The 18,593-nt window shown below is 44.4% G+C and overlaps 1 protein-coding gene across 2 annotated transcripts in view; it reads right to left on the reverse strand.

Moving 5' to 3' along the window:
- Positions 1-763: 763 nt before the first annotated feature.
- slc30a6 (solute carrier family 30 member 6) overlaps positions 764-18,593 on the reverse strand; it is a 64,811-nt gene continuing 46,981 nt past the window's right edge. For both annotated transcript variants that reach the window (XM_060916870.1, XM_060916871.1), the window contains 4 exons: positions 14,638-14,740; positions 14,489-14,536; positions 14,297-14,365; positions 764-5,514 (listed from right to left, as the gene is read on the reverse strand). In XM_060916870.1, coding sequence (XP_060772853.1) covers positions 4,990-5,514; positions 14,297-14,365; positions 14,489-14,536; positions 14,638-14,740 — 745 coding nt within the window. In that variant the 3' untranslated portion in view covers positions 764-4,989. The remainder of the gene's footprint in view (positions 5,515-14,296; positions 14,366-14,488; positions 14,537-14,637; positions 14,741-18,593) is intronic.

Here is an 18,593-nt window from a genome sequence, read left to right on the forward strand (position 1 = left end):
ATCTAAAATATGAAATGTATTTTGTTTTTTTCAACACGATTCCATAGTTTTGATGTCTTCAGTATTGCTCGATAATGTAGAAAATAATCATAATACAGAAAAACCAAACTCTTGACTGATAAAAATTGTTAGCCTGTCTAAAAATGTCTAAAACCTTGCTAGCGAAGTGTGATTTCTTTACTAAATGAAAGTCAGGCTTTGGTCAAGTTGTTAAATAGGTGCGATAATGAAACAATCATAAGCCTCAACAATTTTCTATTGTGTAAATCAGATAAAAGAATGTCTGCAAAATCACGACGATTATTGTATTTTGAAATGTCAAAATGGAAATACTTTTCAATGAAGAGCTGTGCCTTGTCAAAAGTTAAATCAGTGGAATTTCTTGCCTTCTTAATGTGTTTGACACTATCAAACAGTAAATAATAAAAACACAGTAAACAGCCCTGTTCCACGACTGTAGTAATCCATATTATGTCAAGAACCGCTCAACTAAGTAAAGAGAAACGACATCCATCATTACTTTAAGACATGAAGTGACAATAAATAAAAAAGAAAAAACACTGAATTAGTTAGGGTCACCAAAATTTTGACTGGTACTGACTGTGCACACACAATTATTGGAACCGCTTGTAAAGATTAGTAAAATGGGTTGGGGGGAATCCACCTTTTGCTGAAGTTGCTTCATCTCGCACTGAAAAAATGAGAAAAATCCAACCTTTAATTGAAATACATTTATTCAGAGAAAAACAAATCCCTCGTCAAGAACTTAATTTTCAACAAAACATGTGCCACTATTATTGACACCCCTGGAAACGATAATGAAAATATAACAACTGAACCATGTTTCCCATTTAAATTGTACATTTTTTATTTGCTTGGCAGGGTGTAGGAACTGTCGAGCTATAATCCATGACTTCCTTTTCGACTGTGGTAGAATTATGAGGATGGGCAGCACGGTGGTGTAGTGGTCAGCACTGTCACCTCACAGCAACAAGGTTCTGGGTTCGAGCCCATTGGCCTTTCTGTGTGGAGTTTGCATGTTCTCCCCATGTCTGTGTGGGTTTCCTCTGGGTGCTCCGGTTTCCCCCACAGTCCAAAGACATGCAGTTAGGTTAACTGGTGACTCTAAATTGCCCACATGCGTGTGAGTGCTCAGAAAGGAACTGGCCACCCTACTGCTGCAATTCTGGCCAAGTCAACCCAACCCAGAGCGGGTTCAGCAGTAACAACGACCTCAAATATGAGGGAACACGTACCCCTTTTCCACCAAATCAGTTCCAGGGCTGGTTCGGGGCCGGTGCTTAGCTTGGAACCGGGTTTTCTGTTTCCACTGACAAAGAACTGGCTCTGGGCCAGAAAAACTGGTTCCAGGGTAGCACCAACTCTTTGCTGGGCTAGAGGAAAGAACTGCTTACGTCAGCCGGGGGGGGGGGGATTGTTAAGACCAACAACAAAAGCAAGACCGCGAGAGGGTGCCATTTTTAAATAAGCGACGAGATATCATGGATGTAGTAAAGCAGCAGTCATCCATTATTGTTGCTGCTTCTTCTTCGCCGTGTTGCTGTTGCTTCGATGTTCGTGCCAAGGTTTATGCAAACGCAGCGACGTGACTGACGTATACAGCGACGTAACTGACGTATACAGTGACGTAATGACGTGGCTCCCCTTAGCACCCCGAGCTATGGAAAAGCAAACTGGTTCTCAGCTGGTTCGCAAGTTGAATGAGTTGTGAACCAGCCCTGGAACTGATTTGGTGGAAAAGGGGTAACAGAGGCCAAATTCCCTTAGACATCCATCAACAGGGGAGAGATAAGAGAACACAAACCAAACGAGGGAGAAGTGTGCTGACCTTCATAAACCAAGGAATGGTTACATTTATTTAAAAAAAAAAATTCACTCTTTCATTTCTACTGTAAGGGCACTCATAAAAAGCAGAAATCAACTGGAACAGTTACAAACTTGTCTGGAAGGGGATGTACGTTTAATTTTACATTGAGGAGGAGGGTATGAGGGCATGCAAAAAAATAAGAGAGAAAAAAAACCACCCCACCCCATCCTTGAAGATGGTAAGAGAGGCAAAAAAAAAAAAAAAATCCACAAGGATCACTGCAATTTACCAACAAGTAAAATCTTAGTGTTTCCAAGTCTCCAAAGCCAACATCAGACACCACCTCCATGCCAACAGATTATTTGGAAGGTATGCCAGAAAAAAAAAAAAAAAAAAAAAAGACATTTTCTGTCAGTTAACGACAAATGTAAAGTGTCTTGCAAAAGTATTCCCCCCTCCCCCCCTTGGTGTTTGTCCTGTTTTGTTGCATCACAAGCTGGAATTAAAATTGATTTTGGGGGGATTAGCACCATTTGATTTACACAATGTGCCTACAACTTTAAAGGTGCAAATTGTTTTATTGTGACAATAATTAAGATGAAAAAAAATGGAGGGTGCATAGGTATTCACCCCCAAGTCAATACTTTGTAGAGCCACCTTTTGCTGCAATTACAGCTGCAAATCTCTTGGGGTCTCTATTAGCTTGGCACATCTAGCCACTGGGATTTTTGCCCGTTCCTCAAGGCAAAACTGCTCCAACTCCTTCAAGTTAGATGGGTTGCATTGGTGTTCAGCAATCTTCAAGTTATGCTGCAGATTCTCAAACCTTCGTCCCAGTCTCAAACCTCTAGCTGACTCAAACAGGTTTTCCTCCAGAATTGCCCTGCATTTAGTGCCATCCAGCTTTCCTGTCCCTGCAGGTGAAAAACATCCCCACAGCATGATGCTGCCACCACCATGTTTCACTGTAGAATGTTTTTTTTTTTTTTAGGGCATTTCCCATGATGGCCAAAAAGTTAAATTTTAGTCTCATCAACTTTGACTGGAACTGCGTTCTATGGACTGATGTAACAAAAATGAAGCTTTCTGGCAATAAACACTCAAGGTGGGTTTGGTGTAAAAGAAGGATGGCTATAATGAAAAGAACCCAATCCTAATTGTAAAATATGGTGGAGGTTCTGCGTTGTTTTGGGACTGTCTTTCGTCCAAAGGCCCTGGAAACCTTATGGTACACGGCGTCATGGACTCCATGAAATACCAGGAAATTTTAAATCTAAATCTGGCTGCCTCCGTCAGGAAACTAAAACTGGGTCATCATTGGATCTTCCAGCAGGACAATGATCCGAAGCACGTGTCCAAATCAACACAGAAATGGCTCGCTGAGCTCAGAATCAAGCTTCTGTCATGCCATGGCCATCTCAGTCCCCTGACCTGAACCCCATTGAAAACCTGTGGGGTGAGCTGAAGAGGAGAGAGCACAAGAGAGGGCCGAGGACCCTGGATGATCTGGAGAGACTGTGTAAAGAGGAACGGTTTCAGATGCCCTGCTCTGTATTTCCAACCTTATAAAATGTTATAGGAGAAGCCTCTGTACTGCAAAGGGAGGTTATACAAAGCATTAAATGCAGGGTTGCCAATAATAATAATGGCACGTGTTTTTATTGAAAATAGTTTTGGGTTTTTTTGATGACAGATTTGTTCATCTTTTTCAATTGAAAGGTTGGCTTTTTCTCATTTTTGTTAGTCTGAGATGAAGCTGCTTCACCAAAAGGTGGATTTTTTTCCAATAATTGTGGAGGGCACTGGACAGATGGATGTCAAAACATGTTCCAGGCACACACACACAAAAAAAAAAAAAAAAAAAAAACTGATTTTTCGGCAGTTTTTCCAGAATTCAACCACAGCGACATCGGCAAGTTTTCCCAGACCACTCTATATATTTATAAAATAATTGCACATCTTAACTGGACTCATCCATTTGGTTTAAAGCTGATGATAAAGTGACATTTTCTTCGATGATCTTATAGACAGTTACTGCATCAGCTCACAATTAGTCATTATAGCACTTTCTAAATGTTTCTCTTAAGTAGAAATACTTACACTACCGTTCAAACGTTTGGGGTCACTTTGAAATGTCCTTATTTTTGAAAGAAAAGCACTGTTCTTTTCAATGAAGATCACTTTAAACTAATCAGAAATCCACTCTATACATTGCTAATGTGGTAAATGACTATTCTAGCTGCAAATGTCTGGTTTTTGGTGCAATATCTCCATAGGTGTATAGAGGCCCATTTCCAGCAACTCTCACTCCAGTGTTCTAATGGTACAATGTGTTTGCTCATTGCCTCAGAAGGCTAATGGATGATTAGAAAACCCTTGTACAATCATGTTAGCACAGCTGAAAACAGTTGAGCTCTTTAGAGAAGCTATAAAACTGACCTTCCTTTGAGCAGATTGAGTTTCTGGAGCATCACATTTGTGGGGTCGATTAAATGCTCAAAATGGCCAGAAAAATGTCTTGACTATATTTTCTATTCGTTTTACAACTTATGGTGGTAAATAAAAGTGTGACTTTTCATGGAAAACACAAAATTGTCTGGGTGACCCCAAACTTTTGAACGGTAGTGTACGTGTAGATGCTGCATTTTGGTCACTGATGTAGTATTCGCCATCAAAAAACAGTTTACCATTAGCCTAATAGGAGTAACTGACTTCTGCAGTTAGCAGATAAAATAAATCCTCTTACAAGAGATGATTCAATCGTCTTATTTTAAATGAAACACATACCTGCCTGTATTCAAGCATTTCTGGGTGGACGATTAAGTCTCCTGTGATCGAATCTTAAAAACACTCCAGTCTTCTCAACACAAAAGTTGATTCACTTCCTTTGGGGTCCAAAAGTTACAATAAAATCACCTCTTAAGAACACACAACCCTCTTAAAGCAACAGCAGAGCGAAAAGAACGTACTACATACATACATATTTTTATACACCTGTGATCTGTTTTATAGTACAAAAAAAAAAAAAAAAACCCAAACATAATACAATTAAAAAAAAAAAAATCCTTTAAGGTGAAGACTGTTGGTCCTATTAATTAAATATAGTCACAATAGTTATGGTCCTCTGCAGCTCAGCCTTTTAGTCCGACTTGGACAATACATCAGTGTTTATACTGACTGCTCTGTGAAGGCAGCAGATTGCTTCCATAAATGTTTGAAGCTGCACTAAAAGTCGTCCTGTAGCTCTGAATGGAGGGGATTCTCGGTCCTGTCCCCAAACCTACACCCAGGCTGCTTCCTGGCTGCATTAAGCCCTGACCGAGCACTGTATTGTACGGAGAAGATCCGTACGCAAGGCCCAAGTTATAAGGTCGCTGCTGATGAATATTTGGGAGTAAAACAGGCCGCACATTCCTGCCAGGTGTGTTGAAGGAGAACTCGGGTGGTGGGCTGCTCAGTTTAGACGGAGTGGAAGTCAGTGGGTCTGGTTCTTCAAGTTGTTTTCCAGGTGAAATTGTGATATCGGAGAGGTTGAGAGGACCAGTGGACAAGGATGGACGTGTCCAATCGTCCTTGAAGATCTGGACGGTGAGTGTGGAGACGAGTGTGTGGAGACGATTGGTCACGTGAGCCAGCACCATTTGCTCGTTGGCGTCCCGCCGGATGCGCACGTGGATAGAGCCGGCCTATGTTTCCAAGAAAACAAACAAACGTGATTACTTAAATAACCTAAAGTTACCAACAGTTACTAAAGTGAGGGCCTGTCTTCATTTATGGGATTCTCAAAGGTTGAAACAACATTAAACAAAACAAGATGACATGCCCGGTGTCCGAAATCGCTCCCTACTCACTATATAGTGGGGACGCCATTTTGGAGTGCTGTCCAAAATGATAGTGAGGATTATTTACACCCTATATAGTGCACTCAAAGTATCCCACAATGCATCCCGAAAAGTAGTGTACAACCGATGATCACTAACCAAAGCAATATATCCAATCATGCATTGCGGTCGTGCTGAAAGAAAAGTCGCAAATTTGGTTTAATAAAAGGCAGCGGCAAAGGAGAAATTATTCAGCCTTGATTGAACAGTGGGAAATATTATACGCTCAGTATAACATGTATTTATCACAAAAATACATGCGTGTATTTATTATTTTGAAAACCCACCAGCCGACTGATCTGGCATGTTTTAATTGTGCATCACGTGATAATTACAGCTGGGGTCAGACAGACACCGTCTTTCATGCAAGCAAGACTTAATCAGTCTTCAATATGCTTCATTTTTGCGCTGTTTTTGCTTGTTCAAACAGAGAAATAGATAAAAGGCATTACAGTCTCCCCGCTATCAAGAGAAATGTTAACAAATGGAAGCAAATGCTTCAAGAACAATGAGGAAATGAGTGATTAAAGAATATGAGGAGAGGAGCTCAGCCTGAAAACTCCAGAGAAATTCACGATTGTATTTAAAATGTATTTAACAAAAAGTCGGAAGTGAGGATGGAAGAGTTTGCTTAAGAATCTCATTTTATTTTTTTCTGCTCGCATTCGAGTCAGCTCCTTCATGAAAGTGTTTGATTTTCTTACAGGTGAAGCCGCTTCCTTATTCGACACAGAAAACCCAGATTGCTTTCAAACAACTTGGGCATAAACTCTAAGGAGCGACATGCGCGATAAATCCTGAAAGAACAGAACAGATTAAGAGCAGAGAGAGCTGGAGCTCGGTTTCTGTTACCAGAGGAACACCGTCCTGTGCAAAATATTTATATATCAGGTGTGTGTGTGGTTTTTTTTGGTTACATCATCCACCTCTAGATTTATATTTGAAAAAAATAAAAAATTTTTTTTGTTGCATCATGACAGAGCAGCTGCACTGATTCAGTTACAGGTTGCCAGGTCTGCATAAAACACCCACAACCTACACGCTAAATTTTAAACTCAATCATTATCCTGTCTGTCATGATGCAGCATGTTTTTTTTTTGTTTTTTTTTTAAACCTAAAAGGTGGATGATTTATAAAGACCTGATATAAATATTCTCAAACCGTACTGTTCAAAAGTATTGGCACCCTATTGTTTTCTTCATAGAAACTTTGTCATAGATTTCGATTTTATGATTTCTACATTGAGTACTGAACCTACAGTTTGAGAGACAAACACACCGAAATTTACAACAACTGCATGCATGTGAAATGGAAAAAAATTGACTAAGGCAGGAAAAACTCATCTCATTATCTCTAGCCGCTTTATCCTGTTCTACAGGGTCGCAGGCAAGCTGGAGCCCATCCCAGCTGACTACGGGCGAAAGGCAGGGTACACCCTGGACAAGTCGCCAGGTCATCACAGGGCTGACACATAGACACAGACAACCATTCACATTCACACCTACGGTCAATTTAGAGTCACCAGTTAACCTAACCTGCATGTCTTTGGACTGTGGGGGAAACCGGAGCACCCGGAGGAAACCCACGCGGACACGGGGAGAACATGCAAACTCCGCACAGAAAGGCCCTCGCCGGCCACGGGGCTTAAACCCAGGACCTTCTTGCTGTGAGGCGACAGCGCTAACCACTACACCACTGTGCTGCCCGGCAGGAAAAACTATTTTAGATAAAACTGTTATTGTCCGTTACCAGTAAAAAGTAACCAATAACCAAACTTAATAATAAACTTAATCAGTAACCAAACTTCAACTCAATGTGTGATCATTTTATGTTGCAATTCACAACTATTCTACGGTTTTCCTTAAAAAAAAAAAAAAAAAAAAAAGATTACTCCTCTCAAAGTAGGGGTCAAGTGGAAATTAACCCCCACTTGCCCCCCCCCAGGCAAGCAGGTTTAAAAGTTAATGTCGAGGCCCGTGTGGTGCTAACACTACACAAAATCATGCAGATTCATGCCAGACGTGCTGATTTGAGCATTTTAAACTCCTCAAGTCCTGATTTTCTCACCACGCACACGTCTCTGGTGTTTACACAGAACTGTGTGAAAAGCAAACACCACTGCTGTCGGAAATGACCTCTTGATGAGGGAGGTCCAAGAAGAATGGCCAAACTTGCTCGATCTGGCAGGGAGTCTATGGCAACTCAAACACCCTTTACAACCATGGTGAGCAGAAAAGCACCACTAAATAAATAAATAAATAAATAAATGACAACATGCTTAACCTTGAGGTGGATAGGTTACAACAGCAGGAAAAACCATCAAGGTCTGCTCCTGTCAGCCAAGAACAGGAATCTGAGACTACACTGGGCAGAGGCTCATAGATACTGGAGAGAGTAAGATTGGAGAATCTTCAACTGTCCAGTTTTGGTGAGCCTGTGCTCACTGTAAATGTAAAATACAACAGGAACCTGCTTCTCAGATGTTGCCCAACATTAAATGTAACGTATGATACTCTAATAAATTTAATATATTTAAAAAAAAAAAAAAAAAAAAAAAAAAAAAAGTGTTGCCAGGCAAAACAAACCTCTCCCGGTAGCACTTATGATGAATATGAAGGAAGATATCATGGGAGAGGAGAGGAAAGGGAGAGGAGAAAGGGGGGGGGGTACCCCATGGGTACATGTGGCTACTGCTTATAAATAAAATTCTGATACCATGTCCATACAGTAAAATATAGTGCACGCATATATACACACTTTTTTTTTTAAACTCTATGAGGCAGTAGCCACAAAAATGAAGCGTAATCCAAAAATGAACAATTTAAAAATCACAGAAGTAAAATATACCAAGTGTCTCTACTTTATATTATTCTACTCTTACAGGTTTCAAAACCGAAACCTCTGAACCGAGGCTGACATACACACGCTGTCGCCGTGACCCAAACTCTTATTTCCCAGAAATGGCTCAGCGCTAGAGCTCAGTGGAACGCACTTTCCCTCTGTAATAAGCATAAACATGTCAAAGCGATTGCTTTAGTCTACTCCATTTATTTCGAATGGTGAACTGAATTGTATACGCTCACTTGCCATTTTACTCGGAACACGTGCGTACGCATGCGCAATGCGCGATCATTACACTCTTACAGCACGATGGGATAGTGGCTAGTGCCTCTATATGAGGCAGTAACCGCAACAAAAATGATTTTGACCTTTTCGGTGACCTTGACACTATTTCTATTTGACGCCAAGACTCATCTATCCTGAAAGTTTCATGAAGATTGATCCAGCCGTTTTCCCATAATATCATTTACAGAAAAAAAAAAAACCCACTGAAAACAATACCTTGCCCCGCTTACTCTGTAGCGGGCGATGTAATAACCCTTGGCAAACTTTTGTGGTATAAGAGGAGTAAAACCCTTCAAGATGTACGTCTATAGGAAAATAATCAACTGGGTCGGTTCAGGTCTGGCTCCATGAGACCATTCTATCACTGATTACTTTCTTAGACGCACTTACTCATCTTACTGAGCAATAAACCCAAAGAAAAATAACTTGCAGAACCAACAAGGCCAGCAGAAAACGAAACGAGTGCTCCGAGAGCACAATATCCCCCACTGGCAACTATATCTATGCTGTAAGTGCTTAATACACCCTCATGAAATTGTTAAAGTTTGGTAATCAAGGGCTGTAACTCTAGTAAAACGTGACTGAATTGAACGAAACTGCAATACGTGTATTACCAACGTATAACAAAGAATCCTGTCAAGTTCCATGAAATTCCTTCAAAAATTGAGAGAGGAGTTGATTTCAGAAGGTGAGTACCTTTCCCGGGACGGACAGACAGACGGATGGACGTCGCCGCGACATAATCCCCCTTCAGGCCTTTCAGCCCGCAGCGGATTTAAAAAAAAAAAGGTCCCCCCTCACAGCTAACGAAAATCATGAGAATCTGAAAACTGGTTTACATGCCCGTTCTCAGGGTTTCCCCAGGTTTGACCACCATAAATTTAAGGCTTTAAGACCACTTAAATGAGAATTAAGACCTACATCGCACCCATTATGCGGTTGTAGAACACCAGATCAAATTCCCAATAATGACAAATGTTTCAAGTAAAAATACTTTTATTATAAAAAAAGTTATATACTTAAGTCATTATGTGCATTGCTTGTCGAATCTTCACATTCAAGACAAGCAAGACCGAATTTTGTTATGCAAGACGTTTTGTTTTTTCCACAGGAGAATGTTGTAGCGACTTCCGAGTCTGGGAACACAGCCTTAAAGAGTTCGCTTATGCCCTCATTCGAGCTGTACGAGTGGTGTTCCGTAATTCTCGTTTCGTCTCGTCTTCTTCCGCTTATCCAGGACCGGGTCGCGGAGGCAGCAGTCTAAGCATGGAAGCCCAAACTTCCCTTTCCCCAGACACCTCGGCCAGCTCCTCGGGAAGAACACCGAGGCGTTCCCAGGCCAGCCGAGAGACATAGTGTGTCCTGGGTCTTCCCCGGGGCCTCCTCCCGGGGGGACATGCCTGGAACACCTCCCCAGGGAGGCGTCCAGGAGGCATCCGAAAAAGATGCCCGAGCCACCTCAGCTGGTTCCTCTCGATGTGGAGGAGCAGCGGCTCTACTCCGAGCTCCTCCCGAGTGACTGTGCTTCTCACCCTATCTCTAAGGGAGCGCCCAGCCACCCTGCGAAGGAAACTCATTTCAGCCGCTTGTATCCGCGATCTTGTTCTTTCTGTCATTACCCAAAGCTCATGACCATAGGTGAGAGTCGGAACGTAGATCGACCGGTAAATTGAGAGCTTCGCCTTTTGGCTCAGCTCCTTCTTCACCACGACGGACCGGTAAAGCGACCGCATCACTGCGGAGGCTGCACCGATCCGCCTGTCGATCTCATGCTCCATCCTTCCCTCACTCGTGAACAAGATCCCGAGATACTTAAACTCCTCCACTTGAGGCAGGACTTCTCCACCAACCTGGAGAGGGCAAGCCACCCTTTTCCGGTCGAGAACCATGGCCTCGGACTTGGAGGTGCTGATTCTCATCCCAGCCGCTTCACACTCGACTGCAAACCGCCCCAGTGCATGCTGAAGGTCCTGGTTTGAAGAAGCCAACAGGACAACATCATCCGCAAAAAGCAGAGATGAAATCCTGTGGTTCCCAAACAGGATTCCTTCCGGCCCCTGGCTGCGCCTAGAAATTCTGACCATAAAAATTATGAACAGAGCCGGTGGACAAAGGGCAGCCCTGACGGAGTCCAACATGCACTGGGAACAGGTCTGACTTACCGCCGGCAATGCGAACCAGACTCCTGCTCCGTTCGTACAGGGACCGGACAGCCCTTAGCAAAGAGCCCCGAACCCCATACTCCCGAAGCACCCCCCACAGAATACCACGGGGGACACGGTCGAATGCCTTCTCCAGATCCACAAAGCACATGTGGACTGGTTGGGCAAACTCCCATGAACCCTCGAGCACCCTATGAAGGGTATAGAGCTGGTCCAGTGTTCCGCGACCAGGACGAAAACCGCATTGTTCCTCCTGGATCCGAGGTTCGACTATTGGTCGAATTCTCCTCTCCAGTACCCTGGAGTAAACTTTCCCTGGGAGGCTGAGAAGTGTGATTCCCCTATAATTGGAGCACACTCTCCGGTCCCCTTTCTTAAAAAGAGGGACCACCACCCCAGTCTGCCACTCCAGAGGCACTGTCCCCGACCGCCACGCGATGTTGCAGAGGCGTGTCAACCAAGACAGCCCCACAACATCCAGAGATTTGAGATACTCAGGGCGGATCTCATCCACCCCCGGTGCCTTGCCACCGAGGAGCTTGCAAACCACCTCAGTGACTTCGGCTTGGGTAATGGACGAGTCCACCTCTGAGTCATCAGCCTCAGTCTCCTCAGTGGAAGACATGACGGTGGGATTGAGGAGATCCTCAAAGTATTCCTTCCACCGCCCGACAATGTCCCCAGTCGAGGTCAACAGCTCCCCACCCGCACTGTAAACAGTGTTGGCAGAGTACTGCTTCCCCCTCCTGAGGCGCCGGACGGTTTGCCAGAATTTCTTCGAGGCCGACCGATAGTCCTTCTCCATGGCCTCCCCGAACTCCTCCCAGTTCCGAGTTTTTGCCTCCGCAACTGCCCGAGCTGCAGCACGCCTGGCCTGCCGATACCCGTCGGCTGCCTCAGGAGTCCCGGAGGTCAACATGGCCCGATAGGACTCCTTCAGCTTGACGGCATCCCTTACTTCCGGTGTCCACCACCGGGTTCGGGGATTGCCGCCACGACAGGCACCGGAGACCTTGCGGCCACAGCTCCGAACAGCTGCATCCACAATGGAGGTAGAGAACATGGTCCACTCAGACTCAATGTCCCCCGCCTCCCTCGGAAGCTGGGAAAAGCTCTCCCGGAGGTGGGAGTTAAAGACCTCCCCGACAGAGTGCTCGGCCAGACGTTCCCAGCAGACCCTCACCATACGTTTGGGCCTGCCAGGTCTGTCCAGCTTCCTCCTCCACCAGCGGATCCAACTCACCACCAGGTGGTGATCAGTTGACAACTCAGCCCCTCTCTTCACCCGAGTGTCCAAGACATAGGGTCGGAGATCAGATGACACGACTACAAAGTCGATCATCGACCTCCGACCTAAGGTGTCCTGGTGCCACGTGCACTTATGGACACCCCTATGCTCGAACATGGTGTTCGTTATGGACAAACTGTGACTAGCACAGAAGTCCAATAACAAAACACCACTTGGGTTCAGATCGGGGAGGCCGTTCCTCCCAACCACGCCCCTCCAGGTGTCACTGTCATCGCCCACGTGAGCATTGAAGTCCCCCAGTAGCACAATGGAGTCCCCAGTCTGAGCACCCCTCAGTACCTCTCCCAGGGACTCCAAGAAGGCTGGATACTCTATACTGCTATTTGGCCCGTAGGCACAAACAACAGCAAGAGCCCTCTCCCCAATCCGAAGGCGCAGAGAGGTGACCCTCTCGTTCACTGGGGTAAACTCCAACACATGGCGGCTGAGCTGGGGAGCTATAAGGAAGCCCACACCAGCCCGCCGCCGCTCACCACGGGCGACTCCAGAGAAGTGGAAAGTCCAGCCCCTCTCGAGGAGCTGGGTTCCAGAGCCCAAGCTGTGCGTGGAGGTGAGCCCAACTATCTCTAGCCGGTACCTCTCAACCTCCCGCACAAGCTCAGGCTCCTTCCCCCCCAGCGAAGTGACATTCCATGTCCCAACAGCCAGCCGCTGTGTCCGGGGATCAGGTCGTCGAGGCCCCTGCCTTCGACTGCCACCCAATCCACACTGCACCAAACCCCTACTGCTACCCCTCCTAGAACTGCCACCTTATTGTGGTGGAGGGGTTTGTGTGCTTGAATGATCCTAGGAGCTATGTTGTCGGGGGCATTATGCCCCTGTTAGGGTTTCCCAAGGCAGACAGGTCCTAGGTGACAGGCCAGACCAAGAGCAGTTCACCAAAAAAACCCCTATGGAGAAAAAATCCAGGACCGTGACGTCGCCCGGTAGGACGCAGCCGGGGCCCCACCCTGGAGCCAGGCCTGGGGTTGGGGCTCGTATGCGAGCGCTTGGTGGCCGGGCCTTTGCCCATGGGGCCCGGCCGGGCTCAGCCCGAAGAGGTGACGTGGGCCCGACCTCCTGTGGGTTCACCACCCACAGAGGTAGGTGTTCCGTAATTGTCTTTAAAATCCAGAGCACCTCTGCCCGAAGTGTCGGGGTTCCACCGACACCCATCATGCCACTGCTCGGCCCTTGTGTTGTTGCTAGCCTTACCGATGATGTCTGGCTTGGCTGATGCTGCTGACGTTCGACAGCGGTGCTAGTGCCAACTCCAGGTGCATTCGGAGATTGAACCGTGCAGAACTGAGCGATGGGCTGGTGGCGGTGGAGGGCAGATGCAATGTGCTTTGAGCTCTTCATGTGATGATTTTGACCTTTTCGGTGACCTTGACACTATTTCTATTTGACGCCAAGACTTATCTATCCTGAAAGTTTCATGAAGATTGATCCAGCCGTTTTCCGTCCCGGGAAAGGTACTCACCTTCTGAAATCAACTCCTCTCTCAATTTTTGAAGGAATTTCATGGAAACACAGCATCTTGCTTCAACGTCACTTCCAGGAACCTCCCTCACCCAATCACGATATCTTTCATCTGAAAGCCACTGCTGATTAAAATGACACTTCCCCATGCTGCGATTCGCGGAGTCTCCTCTCCACCACGGACTCCGACGATTGCGCCGGCGCGAAAATGTATCAATATTGTTTCTTTCTTTGCGCATACTCCAAGAAATTCACTGATGTTACGCAAAACCCACGTTTTCGCATTGTAGAATAGTATGAGTAAATTTAAGACCTTTGTTTAAAAAAATTAAGACTTGGGCAAAGCAATTTAAGACTTTTTAAGGCCTTAATTTTGGAATATTAAATTTAAGACTTTTAAGACCCCGCGGCTACCATGGATCTACATCTTATGAATGAAATGAAAGAATGAATGGACAAATGCATGGGGATCATAAGAGGATAAATTATTAAAAAAAAAAAAAAAAAAAAAAAAAAAAACACCACACACCAGAGAGCCAAAACCTATTGTCCAGAAGTGTTCATTTCGGACTTCCAAAACTCCATCCAGTGTCGAGACCTGGAGGAAAAGTTGCATATTGTTAACAAAGATCAGCGTTTGGTTGTATACCTGTAGAAACATTAGACCTTCGACTGCAATTCGTAGGATTTACTTCATCCTGTCAACAGTTATAAAACTCACCTCTCTAAGCACTTTGTCAAGCTGCCCGATGACATGGGAAGGAGTGGTCTGTGCAGAAAGTGAGAAACGGTCACCAACAAATCCGTTTCAACATCAATATTATTAAAAACTGCATGGATTCCATCATTATTAACTAAACAGTATTATACCTGGAGAAGGACCTTCCCACTGTACACGCTCATGGGATACATAGTGCCAAAGGTCATAAGGGCGATCGCTACTGCTGAAGCAGTGTCCGCTGCGTTATAGTTGCTGCAAAAACACAGAATTCTGTGCATTACAAGAGCACCATATTTAAAAAGGACATTCTGTGAACAGTGCTTGGAAATTTAACAAAATCCGCTATATGGCTCATCAGAGTGGGGCCTGTTGAAAAGAATTACAGAAATATACTTTTGTTAAAAGAATAACCAAATGCACTTCCCCATGTGGAAGTCTGTTTACAGCAGGGTGGCTCGTGGTAACCCGGTTCTCATTGATCATGCTGGTTGCCGGGTTTTTTTTCCTGCCCTGCTGTCATACTTGCTTATCCACATGCTAGTCACCCGCGTGCTTCAAAAGCTGTAACGTCTATTCAAGTTTGACTTGACAACCATTCGGTTCATTCACTTCTACATAATACCACAATGTTTCAAGTACTTTCATAATATAATACATTATATAATAACCTACAATGGTGCTTGAAAGTTTGTGAACCCTTTAGAATTTTCTATATTTCTGCATAAATATGATCAAATACATCATCAGATTTTCACACAAGTCCTAAAAGTAGATAAAGAGAACCCAGTTAAACAAATGAGACAAAAATATTATTCTTGGTCATTTATTTATTGAAGAAAATGATCCAATATTGCATACCTGAGTGGCAAAAGTATGTGAACCTTTGCTTTCAGTATCTGGTGTGACCCCCTTGTGCAGCAATAACTGCAACCAAACATTTCCGGTAACTGTTGATCAGTCCTGCACATTGGATTGGAGGAATTTTAGCCCATTCCTCCGTACAGAACAGCTTCAACTCTGGGATGTTGGTGGGTTTCCTCACATGAACTGCTTGCTTCAGGTCCTTCCACAACATTTCGATTGGATTAAGGTCAGGACTTTGACTTGGCCATTCCAAAACATTATTATTCTTTAACCATTCTTTGGTAGAACGACTTGTGTGCTTAGGGTCGTTGTCTTGCTGCATGACCCACCTTCTCTTGAGATTCAGTTCATGGACAGATGTCCTGACATTTTCCTTTAGAATTTGCTGGTATAATTCAGAATTCATTGTTCCATCAATGATGGCAAGCCGTCCTGGCCCAGATGCAGCAAAACAGGCCCAAACCATGATACTACCACCACCATGTTTCACAGATGGGATAAAGTTCTTATGCTGAAATGCAGTGTTTTCCTTTCTCCAAACATAACGCTTCTCATTTAAACCAAAAAGTTCTATTTTGGTCTCATCCATCCACAAAACATTTTTCCAATAGCCTTCTGGCTTGTCCACGTGATCTTTAGCAAACTGCAGACGAGCAGCAATGTTCTTTTTGGAGAGCAGTGGCTTTCTCCTTGCAACCTTGCCATGCACACCATTGTTGTTCAGTGTTCTCCTGATGGTGAACTCATGAACATTAGCCAATGTGAGAGAGGCCTTCAGTTGCTTAGAAGTTACCCTGGGGTCCTTTGTAACCTCGCCGACTATTACACGCCTTGCTCTTGGAGTGATCTTTGTTGGTCGACCACTCCTGGGGAGGGTAACAATGGTCTTGAATTTCCTCCATTTGTACACAATCTGTCTGACTGTGGATTGGTGGAGTCCAAACTCTTTAGAGATGGTTCTGTAACCTTTTCCAGCCTGATGAGCATCAACAATGCTTTTTCTGAGGTCCTCAGAAATCTCCTTTGTTCGTGCCATGATCCACTTCCACAAACATGTGTTGTGAAGATCAGACTTTGATAGATCCCTGTTCTTTAAATAAAACAGGGTGCCCACTCACACCTGATTGCCATCCCATTGATTGAAAACACCTGACACTAATTTCACCTTCAAATTAACTGCTAATCCTAGAGGTTCACATACTTTTGCCACTCACAGATATGTAATACTGGAAGATTTTCCTCAATAAATAAATGACCAAGTATAATCATTTTGTCCCATTTGTTTAACTGGGTTCTCTTTATCTACTTTTAGGACTTGTGCGAAAATTAGGGATCGACCGATATGTTTTTTTCAGGGCCGATACCGATTATTATGGAATTGGGATGCCGATAACCGATATGTGCAACCGATAAATGTAAACATTATAATTTCACATGAAATTAAACATAGCACACACTGACACAGACCTTCATATCCATGAAATGTGTTTAATTGTAAAATTGAACATGAAATTTTGTGCAGGGAGATGCCAGCAGCATTTGTACAATAAAGTCAAACATTAGTTAGAATAAAATGAGAAATAAAATAAAAATATTCACCAATAAAAAAATAAATCACTCCCTACTATATTACAGCTCACCATTTTCAGTGGAAAATAAATGAAAATACACTCTGGATTCTTCTACACTAAGAACTAAGTAAGACTTACCAACTTCAAGTAGTTTTTAAATAACAAATCAAGTGTAGGGAGCTGCCTGCAGCATTTTTTAAAAAGTAAACTCAAACAAAGTAGGCCATCACTCCCTATTACGTAACAACTTATGGCCCTGTCACACTATAGCGTTTTGTTCGACGTTTGGTTGCGTTTTCAAAAATTTGAGAAACGCCGGGGAACGTCGACGTTCTTCAAATTAAGTTTCTAGGTCAACGATGTTGTAACGTTCTTGTAACGCTTGGGTAACGCTCAGCCAACGTTCCCTCAGTGTCAGGCGACGTTTGTGGTCGAAAATAGCAGCAAAACCTAGCGTTCTCATAGCGTCCACAGCGCTTTGATAGCGTTATCGTAGCGTTTGGGTAGCGTCTGCCTTGCGTCCAGGTAACGTTCTCGACGTTTGTCCAGCGTCTAGCTGACGTTCTCGACGTTTCCACAGCGTCTGCCTAGCGTTCCTGTAGCATTCGAGTAACGCGTGGAGCGTTTGTGTGACGTTCCTGTTACGTTTCGCCAACCTGCGGCTGGACGCGCAGTATAAAAGGGGGGGCTTTTGGCCAGAGTGCATCACTTCCATTTCAACCACCATTTCAACCAGGTTGTTGTGATGCATGAGAGCAGCAACAGCATACTGGTGTTTCTCTTGGTCTGTCATTGTTCTGAAGTCTTCACTCTGTGAAAGTTCCAACAGGACTGTCGGTGGCCTCTGCAAGCCCCTTTAAATATATTTCTGGCAAGTGCCTGCCAAATGCTCCTGAACGCTACCAGTAGGTTACAGGCGCGTTACAAGGATGCTACATGGACGTTACACAGACGCTGGAAAAATTCAGAACGCTGACAGACGTTAGAAAGATGTTGAAAGAGCGTTACATGAGCGTTAAGAACGCTCGGCGAACGCTGACGAACGCTGAAAAACGTTGGCGACACGCTGGACAGACGTTCGATGGACGTTACACAGGCGTTAGGCAAGCGTTACCCAAGCGCTAGGCACGCGCTGGACACTCGACCCTGATGGGCCGGCGTCCGCCTAGCGTCCAGGGAACGTCCTGACTTTCGAGTAACGTTCGAGTAACGCCCGCAAACTTTCGTGTAACGTTCCTCTAAAGTGTAAGTAGCGTTTTGATAGAACGTCCTGAATTTTTGTGCACACCCAAAACTATTTTTCACCCTCAACGTTCGCCGACGTCCCTCGACGTTCCCCAACGTTTGCCGACGCTCGTCTAACTTTCTTGTAACTTTTTTCTAACGTTCTCGACGTTCCTCTGCGTTTCGCAACACGTTACTCGAACGCTGGTGAGAACGTCGTAGTGTGACAGGGCACTTAACAAGTAACCATCTACATTCTAATGCTTTTAATGCCCAAGCCTAATATTCCCAATTTAGGATTATATTGTAGTGAAGGAAGCACAGTTGCTCTGCATGTTAAAAGCTCTGGTTAAAAGGAGCGGCTGCTCCTTTAAGAGTATATCGCTTTCCGAATCAGAAGCGCTAGCGAGGAGAATCACTTGCGCAAGAATTATAAATACTAGTGG

Source organism: Neoarius graeffei, chromosome 3 (genome assembly GCF_027579695.1).
Source record: "Neoarius graeffei isolate fNeoGra1 chromosome 3, fNeoGra1.pri, whole genome shotgun sequence".
NCBI lineage: Eukaryota > Metazoa > Chordata > Actinopteri > Siluriformes > Ariidae > Neoarius > Neoarius graeffei.